The sequence below is a fragment of the Pleurodeles waltl genome, chromosome 3_1, assembly GCF_031143425.1.
Source record: "Pleurodeles waltl isolate 20211129_DDA chromosome 3_1, aPleWal1.hap1.20221129, whole genome shotgun sequence".
Classification (NCBI taxonomy): domain Eukaryota; kingdom Metazoa; phylum Chordata; class Amphibia; order Caudata; family Salamandridae; genus Pleurodeles; species Pleurodeles waltl.
The window spans coordinates 527970173-527990361 of record NC_090440.1 but is presented as its reverse complement, the minus strand read 5'-3'; the positions used below and the strand labels follow the sequence as shown (position 1 = coordinate 527990361).

At 43.2% G+C, this 20189-nt stretch overlaps 1 protein-coding gene across 1 annotated transcript in view; it reads left to right on the top strand.

Moving 5' to 3' along the window:
- SPG21 (SPG21 abhydrolase domain containing, maspardin) overlaps positions 1 to 20189 on the top strand; it is a 278589-nt gene that overhangs the window by 207965 nt on the left and 50435 nt on the right. The window contains exon 8 of the mRNA XM_069222818.1: positions 5513 to 5653. Within this exon, the coding sequence (XP_069078919.1) occupies positions 5513 to 5653 (141 nt within the window). The remainder of the gene's footprint in view (positions 1 to 5512; positions 5654 to 20189) is intronic.

The following is a 20189-nucleotide window of genomic DNA, read 5'->3' as shown; positions in this document are numbered from 1 at the left end:
TAAAGATGAAATCAGTTCCCATTGATACAGACAATACAACAAGGAGGTATGAGAATAATATCACTGCATTCTCAAACTATATGAAGGTGGCTGTTAGCTGGAGATTAACAAATTGCTGTCTACCTACTAGATTTAAACAATGAGGAGTTAGATGCTCTCAGCAGGCCTTTTTAAGAAAATTATGAATTGGTGGTATACAACTAAGTGCTGCATAATATCATCTGCTTCTGCAAGTTAATCTGTTAATAATCACAGCAAATTCCCTGACTTCACCTCCAAACACTTCAAGCTAAGAGTGAAGAGGAATGCTCTTTTGATAAATGTGCCTTTCCAAGATTCCACTGATTCCATTCTTTCTTATAAATATGGCACCCTTCTAAGCTGAGATGATTACTATTGCTCTTGAATGTGTTTGTCATGGTCACTACAAAAGACGCTTCCAGGCAGACCTGACTTTCTTCCCAAGCCAAATCCTGTACCATAGATGAGCTCTTTTGGGCTTGCTGCTGGCTCCTGAATGCATTTACCAAGGACATTTGAACCTTTGTCAAGAATGCATTTTCAGAGGGGATGAGATTTGTTTTTCCCGGAACTCACAGAAGAAATGGAGAAGATATCCCTGTGTGTGGACGATATATTGTTGTCTACCTGGCTGTCTCTTTCTTAGTCGTCCTTTTAGTGTTCCAAAATTTTAAGAAGTACGTGGGATACAAAATTAACTAGGATATATTGATACTATACCAATTGGGTGCTTGGCCACCGGAGTTAGTGATCCTGTCCCCAGACGGTGGCCACTAAAGAGGGCTTCCACTACCTGAGGATAGATATTAGGCCCTCCAAAACAAGATTTTATTTTTTTAAAGGAACACAGAAGTGGTCTGCTTTACCTTCCTACAGGACAAGTAGCAAAGGAGGCAACTGCCTCTCTCAATTATGGGAAGAGCTGCCCTTTTTAAAATGATTACTTTGTCCAGGTTCCTTTATGTTCCACAAAAAACCCCATGACCAAAACCCAAAGATTTATTTTAACAAAGTTGATGCTGTGACAGAGGCCCTCCTCGTATCACCTGTCCCACCCTTCAGAGAAACATAAATTATTGGGGTATCTCGTTTCAGACCTCTAGGGACACTACGGGCCCTCCCATCTCTAGGCAGTCAGTGAGTCGTGCGTCTCACCACAACCTGATTTAGCAACGCAGCTGGTGAGGATAGTCATGGAGGATAACTCCCCTGATATATAACCTAGTGCCAGGCGCCACTAGGTAGTTATAGTTAGGACCATGTTTCCACAGAAAAAACATTTTTTGACTTGCCTATATCTTTGGCACTGTTTGATGAATCTTCACAACATTTATTTTTAAAAGTGGCACAGTGATTCGTGTTGTGCATGGAAAGTTTCGGGGTTATCGGTTAAACGGGGGCGGATTAAAAGGGAGGAGGGTCAAAAAACATTGCGTTTCCCATGTTGCTTTCCATAGGACATTTAGACACAATTACAGCCTGGACCGTTGGACAGAATTACACCAAATTGGGCAGAAAGCTAGCTTTCTGTACACAGATGATGCTGTCACTTAGTTGATGGAAATCCGTCCAGTAGGTTCAGCGATATTAAAGGGAAAATTAAATTTGTATACCAAGGATTGCGGATCCTTCTCGAATATATTGTGAAATTTTGTGAATTTTCGCAAATGCATACGCAAATAGAAGTGCTGTAATTGGCTGGCCACAATCCGATTAGAAAGTTGTGCCCACCATTTTATGTTATCGTAGAGGGTCCCTGGGCCTTAAAATAGAAATAAGTGGTATAAGTGGTCAGGGTGGAGGTACCCTGACCCCAGGGGTGTGATATATGGGTGTTTTAGGGATAAATTACAAGTTTAAAATGATTTTTCTTCACTTGGGCGATATTCGCAAATATCCTCGCATCTTCGAGGATATTCAAGAATATTCAAGGATACCAAAAAAAAAAAAAGCATTCACCGACTCTATTCATACACTAATTCATTCACTCATACATGCACTCAGACACACATGCACCCACTCACACATCCACTCATAGCCTCACACACCCACTTCTAAACCCACTCAGACACTGACGCAACCATTCATAGAGCCACTGACAAAGACTGGCCCTGCGGCCTACCTCACCTGCACATGGCCAAACGCCATGCGTGTCACTAGGTTGGAATAACGTGTAGTAATTAAAACTACTTTTACATGACAAAAACATAGAAATTCACTGAAAAACTTTGTAGGGACGTTCTAGTTCGATTCTGAACTTACTCTTACAAAACCATAGAAATTCAGCAGTTATAGTTAGTTATTTAAAGTAACTATTACTCGCACCCTAAGGTAACTATAACTCGTGCCTTCACTATGCACAGCTAATTACTCCACATATTATATCATTGATGACATCTTCTGTGGTATATTTGATATTATCACTGCAACATTTGCAGTAAAATTATTGATAAAACTGTGCATGGCGAGTGCGTGGGTTATATTTATCTTCGGTGCAAGTTATAGTTACTTGAAATAACTCTAGCTTTAACCGCTGAATTTATCTGGTTTTGTACTAGTTAATTCAGGCTCTAACTATAAGGTCCCTGTAACTTTTGTTTTTTTTTCACAGAATGAATATATAAGTTTGGGACAAAGCAGTCTCCTACATGGATTGGAGGGATAAGCTCTTCCTGGTGACCCCGCTGTGGATTGATGACTCCCTAGAAGAGTTAAGAATGATGTCAAGGAAGACCCCTTGGGACCTGATTGGAATCTCAACGCTCAGAGCCCTAAGAGGAAAATGGGGGGGGGGGGGCTAAACCCTTCCGGAGCCTACAGGCAGGATACAACCTACAGAATACACAAATGTTTTAGTACATTCAAATACTTGGAGGACTGTGGGCCCCTAGAAAGTAGGATACTCCAGGTTGAACTGCCCATAAAAGCCATCACATTAACATACCACGCCCTCCTAAATGATAGGCCAGAAAACTGCTGCTAACTATGACCCAATTGGGAAGCAGACTTGAGTACCGGAGAAGACATTGAGTGGGGAGAATCACTGATGCATCCATGGGAGGTGGCAAAAAAAAGCATGCTTAAGGCTTACAGCACATGAGGTCCTTCACAGGGTTTATTACACTACATCACAATTGGTCATAATGTGGGGACGCACAAACCCACAACTGTCTACTATGTGGCAGACATACTAATTATTATTTCCCACAAATACAGGCATACTGGACGGAGTTGGGCACAGAGCTGGTGGACGTCCTGGAATCTGACATCTCTTTTCTGTGGGGTTCTGTGTTTCAAAAAGGGGCATAGCCAGTAAATGAGGATGCCCTGTGCCCCCCCCCCCCCCCCCCCCCCCCCCCCCATTAAAAGCCAGTGGTTAACCAGCAGTTTGCACTGGATGGAAGCAGAGAGAGTGGTCTATGAAATGAATGGGTGCCTGAGAAATTTCGGAAAGTGTGACAAACCTACCACAACTTGGATTGGAAACCCACGGTTTCCTGAACAGCTCCCTCAAGAGAGGGGCAGAGTGAGATAACCAGGGACATTAAGAGGCTTGGATAGATCCTGGGCGATGAGGGGCAGTGGGGAGGATACCCGGCCCCCTGTGCCCCTCATCTCCATTGCAATGGAAACAACCTGATGTCAATTGTAACAGACTAATCACATAATTTGTTAAATCATACAAGTAAAATGGTGGTACGTTTTGTTTTATTGTTTTTGTGGATAATGAAAACCAATAAAAAGTTTTTTATGAAATGCATTTTCATTCTTAAAGAGCCACACGCCTTTCCTCCATAATGTTCTCATATCTTTGTGGCAATGGTTTCACATATAATGCATTCAAAAGAACATGACCTAAGAAAATGCCAAGAAGCAGTTTTTCCTTACGTTTACCTAGTCACATTTGAGCAGTAGTTTTCCCTCATTAAAGGCATGTCTTGCAGCATACTGTAAGTATTGTCACAGATCTTTTTTTTTTAGAATCCTTGTGATAGAATAATTCTTGGATGGTATTAACATTATATTCTAAACTATTGCAAATCCTTCCCCTCTATGGGAATTGTACATGGTCCTTTCTAAACTTGTGACTACCTTTTAAGTAGATACAGCTTTTATTCAGTTCTAGTTTTGTAAGGCAGCATTTTTGTGGCTATCATATCAGCCAATAGAGTTAGAGACTGACGGGCACATGAGGCTTGTGCATTGTACTTGGTGTTCCATAACAATAGGAGAACAATTAGAAAACATCCTCTTTTCAACCTAGTGTTTCTGATTTACCCAAACAATATCCTTGCTGACTTTTCTCCATGGTCATGTGTGTCCAGGAGAGGGTTCTCTACAAAAGCGAGATGCTAGGAGGTTCTGTCTTGACAACCCAAAGACCTTACAAAAGACAAAAGCTGTTTATGTGAAGTGTGTCTACTCCTCCAGGATCAGTCACTACTGTACAGACAAATTTGAAATAGATAGTTCCTGGTATCTTTGTTTCCTATCAGAGAGCTAATAAACCCACAATGGATATACCAAAGATTTATCCAGCAGGAAAACTGACCACTTCTGTGAAATATTAAATTTTTTGAAAGACTCAAAAGGAATCGACCTTGAAATCAATTCATATCTTTACATGACACTCCTGTCTTGATGAAAATCTCTGTGTTGATCAGGTCTCTCTCTGGAATCTCTGCAGCTATAGGGCTTTTCTGCCTGATGTGTTCTCCATCACTTTCATTGCTTAGGATTATCAATCACTATCTCTTGCAGGAGAATGAAAAGGTATTTGGAATCTTAGTTCTCCTTGAAGGAATTCTTCATCGAATGCATTAGCAACCATCCCTCCTCCACTCCTGGGGAAAGTATCAGACAAGTGTACTAATGGTTTTTATATTTGTGAGATCCCGTGAAAGTGAACTGAATTTACCGCCACTCCAGCGCATAATGGCATACTAATCTTGATGACTCTTTAAAAGGAGCAATGCCTGCTTTTCTAGGCCCTGCACACTGCAGCCTATCCAGCTATGTTACACTTGACCCTTCTTTACATAATTTCTCCTTTAAAACTGTTTGCATGTGATGTAGCTAAGTAACTGATTTTTACTCTAGGGCATTTAAAACTGAATTGGCACATTTTTTGTAGGAAAAAAGTAAAGTAAAATCTGCTAATAGGCTACTACAGTTGGTGGTAATTTGCTTTAAATGCCGAAATAGATGTTTCCTAGGAGAGTAGTAAATATTTTATAAAGTCCTCTAGGATCCCACAAGCGGGCAGGACAATTCAGTGATTAGGGCTTCAAAAAAGATTCCCTTGAAGGAGAACTAGGACTGTAAGGAAGTGACATTCCATTTTTTGTAGAATGAAAAAGCTTCAGTGAAGCATTAGATCATCCAATCGGGTATTATGAACTAATAAAATAGAATGTGCTGGACAGTCCTTCTATTAAAAGTAGTTCTTCATGTGTAACCTTTCTTACGTAATGTTCTACTTTCTATGTAGGTGTTCGACCAGAGTGCACTTTCAACTGATGCCAAGGAAGAAATGTATAAATTGTATCCCAACGCCAGGCGAGCTCATCTTAAAACTGGGGGCAACTTTCCTTACCTTTGCAGAAGCGCTGAAGTAAATATTTATGTACAGGTACGTATTTGGTTGACAGTAGAAAATAGTCTCCTCAGTAATGCAGCACAAGTAAACACTAAAGAGCATACTTACATGGTAATAGTTCTTAATGCAAGTTGTTCTAAGTAGCCAATTAAATAGTTCCTAGTGGGAGGTAATATACCTTTCTCCGGCATATATTAACATGCCTGAATTTTTGCCGACATCATGCTGGGCACCTTCTGTAGCATTGTTAGCATAGCAGTTTAATCTGATAGAGACTTCTAACCATAGATTCTTCACCTTAGAATATTCCCCCGGCATTAGATTGGATTGGGAAACTCTTGAGCATGTACCTCTACATGCTGGTAGGTAGTTCCATTGTTCTCTGCGTCCAATGTGACGTGCGTGGAGCCTACATAGGCACCACCCCAGCACTCTAACATCAATTCCTTTCCTTCTGTGCCAACAGCGCGGATCTGGAGAGTTAACTCTGTCACTTTCTTGCAACTTATTTTTTTCAACTTTTTCCCAAATTGTTTTGAGTTGCTGATCCCAGTGCGCTATGGACATGATTGAACAAATACATGGGTTTCAAGTCTTGTAGGGATAGTCACATGCAGACGTCTGTGTTGGATGCCTACATGGTGAGTCTTTGGTGACTGGTACCGGACTACAACTCCATAGCCGGCGTGTCGATGCAACAGAAGATGAACCATGAGCTGACCATGAAGCTCCATTAGAGTTGGTCCCGCAATCAGTTGTTTTCTAAGTCAAAGCCATCTTTATCAAAGTCTGGTAAGTCCAAGAAGCACAGGAAAAAGAATTTGAGCGGTTCCTCATCTTCCCCCCCACTCTCAACCTTATGCTTCTAGGCTCCGGTTCCGCACTCCTTCTATGGAGCCGCAAGCCTGGCTGGCCCCATGTCTCCATGAATTCCTTGGAGCCGGAGCGATCCCTGCCCAACTTAGGGAGTTCTATGCCGCCATGCACTTTATCTTTGGGCCTCCAACTCCCTCTGGCACGCCGTCAGGCCTCACGGAGTTTAGAGGTGTCCTGGTTGGGTTACCACCAATGGGTCTGCCCTTGATGCCAAATGGGTTGTCTGGATCCACTTCTGTATCTGGTCCGAATCCTATTTTGAAGTTGAGATGAATGGTGGAGAGAGTCCTCTCAAAGTCACACTTGATATCACTGGCACCACCCAACGAGACTGAACTTATGATCCTGTCCAAATCGAGACAGTGCCACCTCGATGATGTTGACTGAGGAACCAACTGAACCTTACTGGTCCAGTTCGGGCATATTGCCTATGGCCTTTAAGAGACCTGGGGCTGGCTTGGGATTTAGGGGTGGTTATAACATTGGCTCGAGGTTCCCTGACCCAACTGATGATCTGGATGAACCTTATTAGGAGAATAACTGGTATGTGAAGCTGGGAGCTGCCAGCAGACCTGGACACATCTTCAGATATTGGCGTGAACTCTCGTCTGGGAGTTGATGTGGAGGAACACACATCCTTTGTTGTGGTGGTGGTGATGAAGGTGTCAGAGGTCCTTTTCCTTCAGCTTTTCTCCATCACTTGCAAGACCAATGTTTTAACAGAGGTGCTTCAACTAAGGCTCTCTTCAGCTTCCCTTCAATGAGGCCCTTACAGGCATCCTTCTGAGGTGCTGGGCCACACGCTATGCAGGTGTACCGGTGCACAGGATGATTCCTTATTGCCACTGCCGCCTCCCACCAACATCCCACCCAGAGAGCCTAGTGAATCATTCCTTGACTTCCAGAGTTAAACTGAGCTCATTTCCTATTACTCCACCGGACAGGGAATCCAAGAGGTTGGATATCTTTAGGAAAATAATTTTTAATTCCACCAGTCTAACGTTGCAATTGGGGAACATTCCATGCTTGTTCAGCTGGTACTCCCACAACTTGTGGGCTCTGTTGCACAAGTGCTGCCCTTAGTCCTTTAGGAGGCCAAGACGATACTGAACCAGGCTATACTTGATGGCCATGGATGCAGCAAGGTTCACCATCCGGTGTGTATTGGAGACCACCAACTCGCTGGGCAGGGCCATTGCGTGCACCGTGGCATGCCTCCACCACGCCTGGTTGAGGTCCACTGTCTTCTCTAGAAGTGTCCAATCAGCACTGATGGACCTGCCCTTCAAAAGCTTCCACTTGTCTGTCGATAAGGCTGATACATTGTTCCAGCGCTTCAAGGAGAATCTGGTTACTGCGAAGTCATTGGGAACCTCCCTGGTGCTGCATCATTCGCACTCCCCCTTTTATTCCTTCCGTGGCTACTGTAGGGGCTTCAATCTGCATCCACGATACCAACTCTACCCACTTGTCCCTCAGGCATCCTAGCATTTTTGTGGCTGTGGATGCGGTTTCCACGGAGGACATGGGACTTGAAGCTAGCATACTGTCCAGTTCCCAACCCTTCCAGCTGTAGGAGCCTCCAAGCCTCTTTAGCGTGCCCTTAACACAGCAACACCTTGTTGGCGGCAAGATTGGGCACCACTGTCAATGGCAAGCAACAACAGACATTTATATGCTTCAGGTTGTGCCCTGACATTTTTGGAAACCCTGCATATTCTTGCCACAGTCCTATGATCGGTTGTCAGAGGACCACCTACCCTTGCTATGTCAAAGAGCAGGCTTTTTTGGCCGGAGGTGCTATTGAAAGGTTACCAGCATCAAAATTATGTTGCGGCTGCTATGCCTGCTACATTCTCTTGACGAAAAAGGAGAGAGGCCACTGTCTTATGTTACACATCCACCCTCTCAATGCCTTTCTGCTAAAGGACAAATTAAAAATGATCACTCTGTGCCAGGTCTTCCCTGCAATGGATCCTGAAGACTGAATGGTAGCACTGCATCTGCTGGACACATATTTCCACATTCCCATCCTGCAGGTCCACAAGTGTTACCTGTACTGTAGGTCAGTAGTCTTTCCAGTTTACTGCGCTCCCTTTTGGCCTCACCAGTGCCTCTCAGGTATTCACGAAAATGATGATGGTGGTTGTTTTTGCACATCTTCGGAAGTCAATCTTTCAGATATGACCCCTTTCACCAAAGCAATTTATTCTTTATAGTGTTACCTTTAGAATCTCTGAATCCATTCAGGCACCAGTAATGCAAGTGTTCGTTCTAAGACTGGACACAATAATACGAATCTCATACTATCAGTGTGAAGAATTCAGAAGCTGTATCCTCTAGTGTCAGAATCAGTGCTTTCAAGTCAGCCAGCTGGTCTGTACGATCCCATAGGGTCTGCGTAAACGTTTTTATTGGCTGAAATTCTCAAATTTTCATGACACAACATACTGCTGAGCAAGCACCCGAATAGTATTGCTAGGGCCAATTGCAGGTTGCGCTGACCAATAAATCCTATTGTTCAAGAGACAAAATGTCACTTGACACAGGGTATTCTTGTTCGTATTGAAGAAATTCTTGAGTCTGCAAGGTTGAATCAAAGACATAATCTACATCAGTAGATGTCAAGGAAGTAGCCCCACTTGGACGTAAGGCTTTCGCGTTAGGAATGCTTGCCTTGGTAACAGCCTCCAGGACTGTGATGGGAGGTACATCAATAATTTGTTTCCCCTGAGACAATGGTCTTTCCTTTTATGACCACAACCTGGACTGCAGTCAGTATTTTTTCAGTGGATGCAAAACACATCTCGGTGTTTTAATATAGATGCAATTTAAATGCAATAGGCACTCCGTCGTCCTCGTTGAAGGTGACATAAGTGTAGCCAGTGGAATCTGCAGTGCCACGTATCACTAAGTTTGTTGTGTTGACACAAGTGTGTAGGCATCTGGATGGCAGCCTGTCAGTCTGTAATGATCTGAGTATTTGTGTATGTTCACATGTCCAATGTGTACTGGAAAAATGTGGATGAATTAAATTGTACAGTGGTTTAGTCTTGTGCATAATCTGGTATGCATGTCTTCCAAAATTTAGGAATCCTAACAGTAACTGTAGTTTCTTTACAGTGTTTTGTGGTTGTAAAAGAGCACAGTTGTCTAAGAAGTGCAGGGCAAGGCTCTTGTCTTCATTGAACAGTTTGTATCCCAAAACCAGGACACTAAGAAAAGCAATCTTTGATTTTTGAAAATTGAATTTGTAACCATGATCGACTAATTTCAGCACTGTATGATCTGCTCCCTTTAAGTGTCTATTTAAGTCGTTGTCCATCAGATGGATGTCTTCGACATAGGACTATGCATCTGAGTCAGTTTTGTTAAAAATTGACGTTGCTCGGGTAGTAAACAGTCCAGGACTGTGTACTATACCCCTGAGGGAGTCGACAAAGCCGTGATTCTGAGCCTAGGGCAAAGAAAACAGTAAAGTCTTTGCTTTCTGGTGCTGTATTTTGACAGAAAACAACACTGGAAATGTCCAAGGTTGTTTTTTATATTTTACAGAGTATGCTGTTCTTTAGAGCCATACTGTGTGATATTTGAAGTGTAATGGTGCATGTATGACTGTTTAAATTTCTGTAGTATAAGACTATGCAATTGGAATGATCAGACTTCATTACGGGAAAAGAGGATTATTCATAGGAGAGAAAAAAAGGGTTCAATTACTCTTCGGTACTCAAGTTGTGAGAGAATTTCGCTCACTGGACCTTTTGCTTCATGTTTAATAGAGTATTGTGGTTGCACTTGTGGGCTTGAGCATGTGGGTATTGTATGGTAGTGGGAACCTAATCCCATTTTATATGATTGCGATATAATGCTGGAAAGGGTGCAAGAGCCCAGTCTTATGCATATGCCTGTTTGACTGCTTCAGGAGCAAGAGCTGAGAACGGTAATATTACATCTTCTTCTTGTGGGACTTTCCTAACAAACCCTGGTGACCACTCTACCTCTACCAGACAAATGTCATAACTGTAGTTTAGCCCAGAAAATCCTTTTAATAGTGTGTGTTATGTCACCCTCAATTTGAATGTCCTATTCATACAGTCTGCTCGGAGGGCTCATCTGGTGTTTCAGCTTGTACAAAATTACTAGTTGCTCTGAAAACCAGAAACTCTTGAAGATTCCGGTGAACTATTGTGGCCTCTGCTGCTCTGTCTAGCAGTGTCAATGCCCACATCTTGTTCAGAAGGAGTGTTGTCAGTATGTGTGGCATATTTAACAGAAATACCTGCCACTTTCAACTTTTTGAATTGAGGTTTTTGCTGTGGAGGTTTCTCTTACTTTTTAGGTTTCGGCTGCACGTGCACTTGCGCGATGCTTGCGAAATCTATTGTTAAGAAAAAAAACTTGAAAGGGGCTTGTCCCAAGCCCCTTAGTTACCTGAACTTACCATTGGATTAGTCCAACGTTGCTCTGCTTTACGTGCTTCTGATTGGCCAGCATGATGTCTGCATGTTGTCCTGCTTCACTTCCTGTTGTCATCTTCACCGTTCTTGCTGTTGCGTTGCCTGTGGACCAAGTACTCCTTCCGGTCCCTTCTAATTGGACACTAAACCGCGTCCTTCCTCTCTGGCACGACGCTGAAGGTACTTGTTTTTTTTTTTTTGCTTCGTGCTCCATGGCAGTATGTTGTTTGCTCATGTTGCTGTTTGTTGTCACTGTTTTTCTTTGATGTCTGCAGCCATCCACTTGTCGCTGTTTGTGGTCACTGTCTTCTGCAGCCGTCCACTTGTTTCTGCTTGTTACACATAGCCATTATTTTCTGTTTTGAAAGATCCACTGCGGGCAAAGTGTGGGCTCATTACAGTTATTATGCATGCTGATGTTGGCAACACATGCAACCGGGAGCTTGACCAGCAGCAGCATTTCAATTAAGCCAGTCTCTGCACGCACCTTGTGACTCTGCTCGATACATATATTTCCAGGGTCTTTAAACTGCTCTTCACGATCTCATAAAGGTCTGTTACAGATGGATAAAATGTGAACAACGTTCCCTTTCATTGAATGATTGTATGTTTTACTCTATTTCGCTCCTGTTCTAAAATGTTCACATATCAAGGTTACATAAATGACTGGCCTGAAGTGTCGATTTTCCAATTGTATTTTTATTTTCAAACATGTACTGACTTAATGCATTTAGGCCCAGTGTAGTGGCCTGTGTTATTGTGGTTTCTGATTGTCGATTGCGCCGTATCAGCGCATGGTTTCTAATGGATCACGCAGTTTGCGGCTTCGTGCCAGGAGAAAGGATGGCAAAATATGCACTGGCAGGCCTGGTCTAAAAACTGTAAATTTAAAATACGATTATATGTGTAGACACAATTTCGACCTAGGATCGTTTTGTCAAACAACATTTCTGTGGTATGGGGAAACTGTGACTTGCAAGAGCGTAGGAGAGCTTCTGCCTTGTATTCTCTTGTATGTTTTCTTCTTTTTCTGAAGGATGATCAGGAAGTAGTGCCCGTTACCTCTTCATTAAATGCATGCAGTCTTGGTGCACCACATGCTAAAAGCCACAATAAAGCTGATAGTAGGTCGTCATGTTCGTGATTACCCTAGCATCCTTTAATCCAATAGAACTGCTTTAATGGTTGGAAACGAGCCATGTTGTACTGTCATTTGTAAATACACACAGACATGTGTTTTGCAACCATTTTGCATCTGTTTTGCTGGAACACTATATGTTGAGTCCACAATTTCTGAATGTTATGTTTTGCTCTCTTCATAAATATTAACTCTGTGATAATGCAGCCTAGATGACTATGAATGGGTTGAAAACGAGTCCCTATAGTTGTCCTTGCTGATGTAATTTTATTTGATGACACGTGGTATTATTGTGGTGCTTTACTAAACTAGGAAACGGCAAAAGCCTGAAACAAATCAAGAAAATAGTTTGGCTGTCCGTTTCTTGAGTTATGGGTTTCTGTAATTCGGTATTTACAGTAGTCTCATGTTGTAGTGACTAGTTCGGAAATTCAGCCAGAGTGTATTAGAATTAAATTTCTAGCAATTGGAGTTAAGAGCTCCAGGATTAAACTGATATACGCACACACTTGCACAATTTCAGTCTGTGTTTTTTAAGACAACCATTTTGTCAGGGCCTTGTCATCCCAATTTTATCCCATACCACCTGGGCAAACTGAGAGAAGTCCGCTACAATCTGAGTCACTTAGAGATGGGCAGCAAAACGACACGTGATGTGACTGTGAGTAAGCATTTTTGGGTCACAAAAGTTTACGAAGAGCCACAGCGCGCCTAAAAACTCCTCCTGCCGCCCACACCGCCTGTTTTCAGAACGGAAAAGCACACAGCGTCAAGACATTTTCTGCAGTGCCTCCGACAAATGCACGCTGCATTGAAAGGGTAGAATGGGAAGCGCAGTCTGGTGACACTGAGAGGAATGTCTCATGGACAGTGCTTAAAATCCTGTGTGCTTAACTCTTTTTTATGTATTTTTTTAGTTCTGCGTTATTCGGACCACTATTCTAAATCTGTTTGTGTTTAAGATTCCAAAGAAATAGGAAATGGCCTATTTTACCTGTTTACTGGCTTTGGTGGAAAACAGTGTTTGCTCTTAGCAACAAGTGGAGCCATTGTACAGGTGGAAGAGCATAGCTGAATTCCATTTAATAATAATATTAAGTGTTTGGGAAACGTAAAGTAGTCTCTCTTTTGATACGGTTCACAGCAGTGACAGGTCACAAAAAATCCCAAATGATTTTTTCAAACATGGCACCAAGTCTTATGAAGGATTTTTTATAAAATCCATGTGTTCATCACTGGTTGATTTCTTTCCCCCACTCCCTGTTCAAATTTGTATCAATTGCTACAGTAAACGGTTTTACTGACTGTTTGAGTAATAGAGTATTGTGAACTTTGGAGTAGGTGTTTTGATGCATGAAAGTGCGCAAGGCTTCCACGGTTATTAAGCTGTGTTACTACAGCTGTAACGTGAAATCTTGTAAATATTGGCATCCTATTGTTAAGTATCCTTTTTGTAAAGATATGGTTGTGCTTCGAGCAAAAGCCTTCTGCAACATGCATTTTCAGCATTATTCTTCTGGCTAGAACTAAAATATAACCAAAGCTAATGTTTTCATGATGGGCGTGACAATATCTCAATTTGTTGTTTTGACTTTGCCAGCAGTGTCAAAATAGTCTTTTCATTGGACATGAAATCGTAAAAGATGTTCTATGCTGTTCTTGCTTGCTTGTGTAGAACTCTGAAAATGTACATGACCAGAAACCTCTGTGCAGCCCTCCACCTGCTACCTAGTAATTTCTACTATCATCTTCTCCTGTCATCATGCAGAAGCCATCAAGAGCTACCCAACTGCAGCTCGCTCCCAGGTGCACACTCGCACCTGTGCTCACCTCTTCCCAGTCGCAACAGCATATGGAGGGGTCACGTTGATGACCTCTGACTCATCTGAAATCCTCCAAAACCATTCCAAAGGACAGCCTGAGTCCCAGTTTTGTTATTGGCTTACATACCCTAATGCTGTGTTTATTGCTTAATCTTAACTTGCAAAATTGCATAATAGTACACATATCTTACATTTACAAGGTTTTAACAGAATTATTTTTCTCCATACATATCAGGGGAGAGAAATTTAATAAAATACCTACTTGTCCTTCTGGTGCCATGTAGCACGGCAACACATGTTTTTTTCCCTGAAAATGGCATCAACAAAGGGTTTGCGGTGGCAAGATCACCATCTTCCCAGCTTTCAGGAACAGGCAGACTTGAATTGGAAAACCCAATTTTTCAATACAATTTTGACATTTTACTGGGACATACCCCATTTTTAAAAATTTTGGTGCCTTCAGCCTCCTTCCAGTTAGTGACCAAAATGGGTGAGAAACCAATGCTGGATCCCAGAAAGTTAACATTTCTGAAAAGTAGACAAAATTCTGAATTCAACAAGGGGTCATTTGTGTAGATCCTACTAGTGTTTCCTACAGAAAATAACAGCTGAAATAAAAAAATATTGAAATTGAGGTGAAAAAAACTGCCATTTTTCTCCACGTTTTACTCTGTACCTTTTTCCTTCGACGCCAGATTTTTTAAAGCAATATACCGTTACGTCAGCTGGACTCTTTTGGTTGCAGGGATATATAGGGCTTGTAGGTTCATCAAGAACTCTAGGTACCCAGGGCCAATAAATGAGCTGCACCTTGCAATAGGTTTTTATTATATACCGGGTATACAGCAATTCATTTGCTGAAATATAAATGTGAAAAATAGGTATCAAGAAAACCTTTCTAATTCTAAAATGGCCACAAGATAAGGTGTTGAGAAGCAGTGGTTATTTGCACATCTCTGAATTCCAGGGTGCCCATACTAGCATGCGAATTACAGGGCATTTCTCAAATAGACGTCTTTTTTACACACTGCCTTACATTTGGAAGGGAAAAATGTAGAGCAAGACAAGGGGCAATAACACTTGTTTTGCTATTCTGTGTTCCCCCAGGTCTCCCGATAAAAATGGTACCTCACTTGTGTGGGTAGGCCTAGCGCCCACGAAAGGAAATGGCTCAAAACACAACGTGGACACATCACATTTTTTCACAGAAAACAGAGATGTTTTTTGCAAAGTGCCTACCTGTGGATTATGGCCTCCGGCTCAGTCGGCACCTGGGGAAACCTAGCAAACCAGCGCATTTTTGAAAACTAGACACCTAGGGGAATCCAAGATGGGGTGACTTGTGGGGATCTGACCATGTTCTGTTACCCAGAATCCTTTGCAAACCTCAAATGTGACCAAAAAAACACTTTTTCCTCTCATTTCGGTGACAGAAAGTTCTGGAATCTGAGAGGAGCCACAACTTTCCTTCCACCCAGCGTTCCCCCAAGTTACCTGATAAAAATGGTACCTAACTTGTGGTAGGCCTAGTGCCCACAAAAGGAAATGGGCCAAAACACTATCTGGACACATCAAAATTATCAAATACAAAACGACCTGTTTTTGCAGGGGGGAACCTGCGTTTTTGGTCCTGGGCTCAGCAGCCTTCTAGGGAAACCTACCAAACCCAGACATTTCTGAAAGCTAGACATCCGAGGGAGTCCAGTGATGTGTGGCTTGCGTGGATCCCCCAATGTTTTCTTACCCAGAATCCTCAGCAAACCTCAAATTTAGCTAAAAAATCACAGTTTTCCCACATTTCTGTGTGGGATCACTGCACTGGGACACATTTCATACCACCCAATGTTCCCCTCAGTCTCCCGGTAAAAATGATACCTCATTTGTGTAGGTGGGCCAAGTGCTTGTGAAAGGGAAGAGCAAAAAACATGTCGATATTGAGGGGGAACAAAGGGGGTCCAAAAGGGCAGTTTGCAAAAAAACAATTTTAGGCTAACAACTGCAGCAGAATTTTTATCGGTATAGATGAGACAATGCTGGGTGGTAGGAATTTTGTGGATTCCTGCAGATTCCGAAAGGTTCCATCACAAAAACGTGGGAAAAATGTGTGATTTCCAGCAAAGTTGGAGGTTTGCAGGGGATTGTGGGTACAAAAATGGTGCTGGTGCATGTGAAACACACCACCCTGGAATCACCCAGATGTTTAGTTTTCAGATGTGTCTAGGTCTTGTGGATTTTTCTACATGGCAGCGTCCCAAAGTCCATAAAGTGCAGCCCTCACCATTCCAAGTGGGACGATTTTGAGAGTAAGCCAAGTTCTCATGGCCCAAATGTAAAACTAAAACCCAAAATAATTTCTTCTTGCTTGCTGTGGGATAAGATGTTTTAGAGTGCGGGGGAGAGCTGAAAGACTGTTACCCCCTTCAGTTGAGGTGGGGGCGTAACTAGGCCCATACTGGTTGGTAGCCACCATCCGAATATTATATATATTTTTTTAATTCCCTGGCATCTAGTAGACTTTCTGCCCCTGGGGAGCGACCCTTGCCTACGGGGTCCTTGCGCGCAAAAAAAAAAATCCCCGGTGCCTAGTTGTTTCTGCCCCTCTTGGGGGCAGATTGACCTCAAATCGGCCAATCTGCCCCCAAGGGGGGCATAAATGGTCTAAATACAATTTGTCCCCCAGGGGAGTGACCCTTGCCTAATGGGTTGCTCCCCATCTAAAAAAAAATAAAAAAAAAATAGCCCTGGCGCCTAGAGGTTTCTGCCCCCAGGGGGGCAGAAATGGCCTAAAATAAATGTGCCTCCCTGCCCCCATCCCCCCCCCCCCACCCCCTCCCCCTTGCCTACGGGGTCACTCCCCTTGCGTGACATTGGCGGAAAAAAAAGATCCCCGGTGCTTAGTGGTTTTAGATTGACCTAAAATCAGCCGATCTGCCCCCAAAGGCAGAAATGGCCTAAATACAATTTGCCCCTCCAGGGGAGCGACCCTTGCCTAAGGGGTCGCTCCCCACCTCTTAAAAAAAAAAACAGAAACAAAACCAAAACCAATTTTTTTTTTTTAATCCCTGGTGCCTAGAGGTTTCTGCCCCCATCGTTGATCAGGCACGACCCCCCCCCCCCCACACTCCATCCAATATTGGGCCCAATGGTCTCCAGGAACAGAGTACGGACCCACCACGGCGGTCGGGGCACTGCCACTAGTTGTTGGGGAATGCCTCGCCAATCAGCCACCCCAGGATGCCTTTAGGATCAATCAGGGACAGCGGAGCTCACTAGAGACACATCCCGCCAGCCATCTTGCTTGGCAGCGCTCCCACCTGACTGGATCTTTGAATGCCAGTGCAGACCAACCCAGCTGTCAAAGCGTTGCATATCACGAATAGCATCTGCACCAAGAGATGGCACTAAGACTCTTCAGGGATGTAGAATTCATATATCCTGACCTCCAGGACATATTGTTTGGGGGTCATGGATAACAAGTTTTCGTGTGCATTTTGTCCTTGGGACAAGTAGGCCCAACCCCCTTCAGCACAAACCCTTTGGCTGCTAGTTTGCTGTACCATACTATGGATCAGGGAAGGGCATTGTCTGCAGGTAAGGTAATGTTTGTGTCCATATGTTAATGCTGTTTGAACTTGTATTTGTGGTTCATTAATAAAAAGCCTTTACTGTTTGGGTGAGCGCTCTAATAAAATGTTGTAAGCTTGGACGACGCTGCTGACCGTGCTCCCAGCAAAAAAATGTGTACACACATTTGCAAACTTCAGTAATATGAGGCAACATATAATGCTCCCAGAATGCTTTCTGATAAAATGCAAATACTTTCACAAGCTTGAAATCAAGATTGCGGATTCTTCGCTTTCAAAACAAAATGTTCACAAAAAATGTAACTAGTAAAAATACACGTTTTGCTGAACTACTGTGAAATTTTAGGTGCAATTTCTTTGAAGCATCATTTAGTAAAATGTGTTGATGCATGCTGGTATTTCCAAAAAAAGTAATAAAGAAAACATCAATGTCACCAGTTTCAGGAAGATTATGGGAAACATGACAATAAACAAGCATTGGCAAAGCCAGTAGATCTAACACTGGTGGTCACTCTTTTGGTTTTGTCAATGCGCATCTTGTTTTGACATGGTTTTTGTAAAACTTTATTGTTGTGAGACCAACATAAACATTGGCAAAAGCAAACATATTTTTTGTCCTCAAAAAGCACACATTGCAACAGTAGTTCCTGGCACGAACAAAACTACTTTGTTCTACTATTCTGTTGGTGAAAGATCAGAATGCCATCAGTTATAATGAAGCCAGCTGATAAATAGACAAAGAATTTTAATTTTAAAAAAATGGTTTTGGATAACCAATTAGGGGCACTATTCTTAAATAAAATTACAAAGTGAACCCATGGTATATGTCCTTGCATAAGTGCAGGTTTTCGTCTTTCATGAAATCACAAGAATTTACAAATTTACAGAAGTAGACCAGGAAATCATACTCCTAGAAAATATTTGTAAATGCCATTTTAGCAGGAGAAAATATGCATGTGTAGACCTGTTGAGCTTCTACAAGTTCAGTTTCCCGCCAACCACTTTTCCCTAACACTGGAAGAAGTTTTACTGCAGCCCTTGTCAGAAGTAAATTTCCAACCTTTTTCAGTATCGGTAAAGATTAGAAAAGAGCTGATAAAAAGCCCTAAAGCATGCAAGTTTGCATGCACTCAAAAGTGCTTTACAACTCTGGAACTATTGCTTTCCCCGATCGCCAGCCCCAGTATTTAGATGTGCTCAAAGATTGCAAAATAAGGGAATTGCAAGTTTTCAAATCCTACAGTAGCATGAGCCCTGGCACAATCAGTGAGGCTCTCTTGTATATTGAGTTTGCTTTGGTATCTATTCTAAGGTGAGGAATTTACTGTTAGAAGTCTCTGCCAGCAGAACAAGTTACTAACCTTTGGTAACGCTTTTTCTGGTAAGTACTCTACCTAATTGAAGATTCCTCTCCAACCCTTCCCCAAAATCCTCCCCGTCCTGCACAATGGGCTCTTCATCTAAAAGATCTCAATATATACTGCACACTGGTCAAAAATCATTCTCACGCTGCTTCATGTTTTTGGCCCTTGAATAGGCACGAAAGAACTGATGTCAGGATGCTCGGCGGTGCCTATATAGGCACTGCCTGTACGAAAGTACCCTCTTTTTGGCATGGTTACCCCCCACTTTTTGCCTGCTGTCCGTGTGTTTTGTCTGTGTTCACTGGGATCCAGGACCCCAGTGACTGTGCTCTCCCTCTAAATTTGGTTGGTCAGTACTTTGCACACCCCGCAATTCGCATACTGGTGCGCCATATAAGTCCATAGTATATGGTACCTAGGTACCCAGGACATTGGGGCACCAGGGGTGCCCATGGGCTTCAGCATGGATTGTGTCAGCCCATGCAGAATGTGTCTTCAGGCCTGCCATTGCAGTCTGCGTGAAAAGGTGCATGCACCCTTTCTCTACAGGTCACTGCACCAGGTCACTGTAAGTCATCCCTATGGCATGCCCTCCTAGCCCAGAGCGCAGGGGGCAGGTACCTGTGTGTGAGGGCACACCTACATGAACAGAGGTGCCCCTAAGAACGCCGCTCCATTTTTCTTTTTGTTTTTTTGTTTGGTGTCAAACATGTCGGAATAATACCCAATACTGTTGCCAGTATAGGTTGTATGATTCCATGCCCTCTGGGGGCTCCTTAGAGGACCCTCAGCATTGCTACTACCAGCCTTCTGGGTTTTTTTCAGGGTAGCCTGCGCTACTGCCACCCCCACAGACAGGTTTCAGCCCTCCTGCTGGTTGACCAGTTCAAGGAGAGGAAGGCAGAACAAAGGATTTCCTTTGGGAGAGGGAGGCAACAGCCTCTCTCTTTGGAAATAGGTGTTACATGGCTTTGGAAGGGTAGCTTCCCCAAGCCACTGATATTCTTTGAAGGGCACATTTGGTGCCCTCCTTGCATAAACCGGTTTGCACCAATCCAGGGACCCTCGGTCCCAGCTCTGGTGCACAATTGGAAAATGGAAAGAAGATTAACCACTCCTCTGTCCATCACCACCGCAGGGATGGTGCTCAGAGCTCCTCCAGGTAGCCACTTGATTCTGCCATCTTGAATCCAAGGTGGGCAGAGGCCCCTGGGAGCATCTGAATGGCCAGGTCAGGCAGGTGACGTCACAGTTCCCCCTTGATAGGTGGTCACCCTGCTAGGTGACCAATACCCCTTCCTGGGCTATCTAGGGTCTCCCTCCAGGG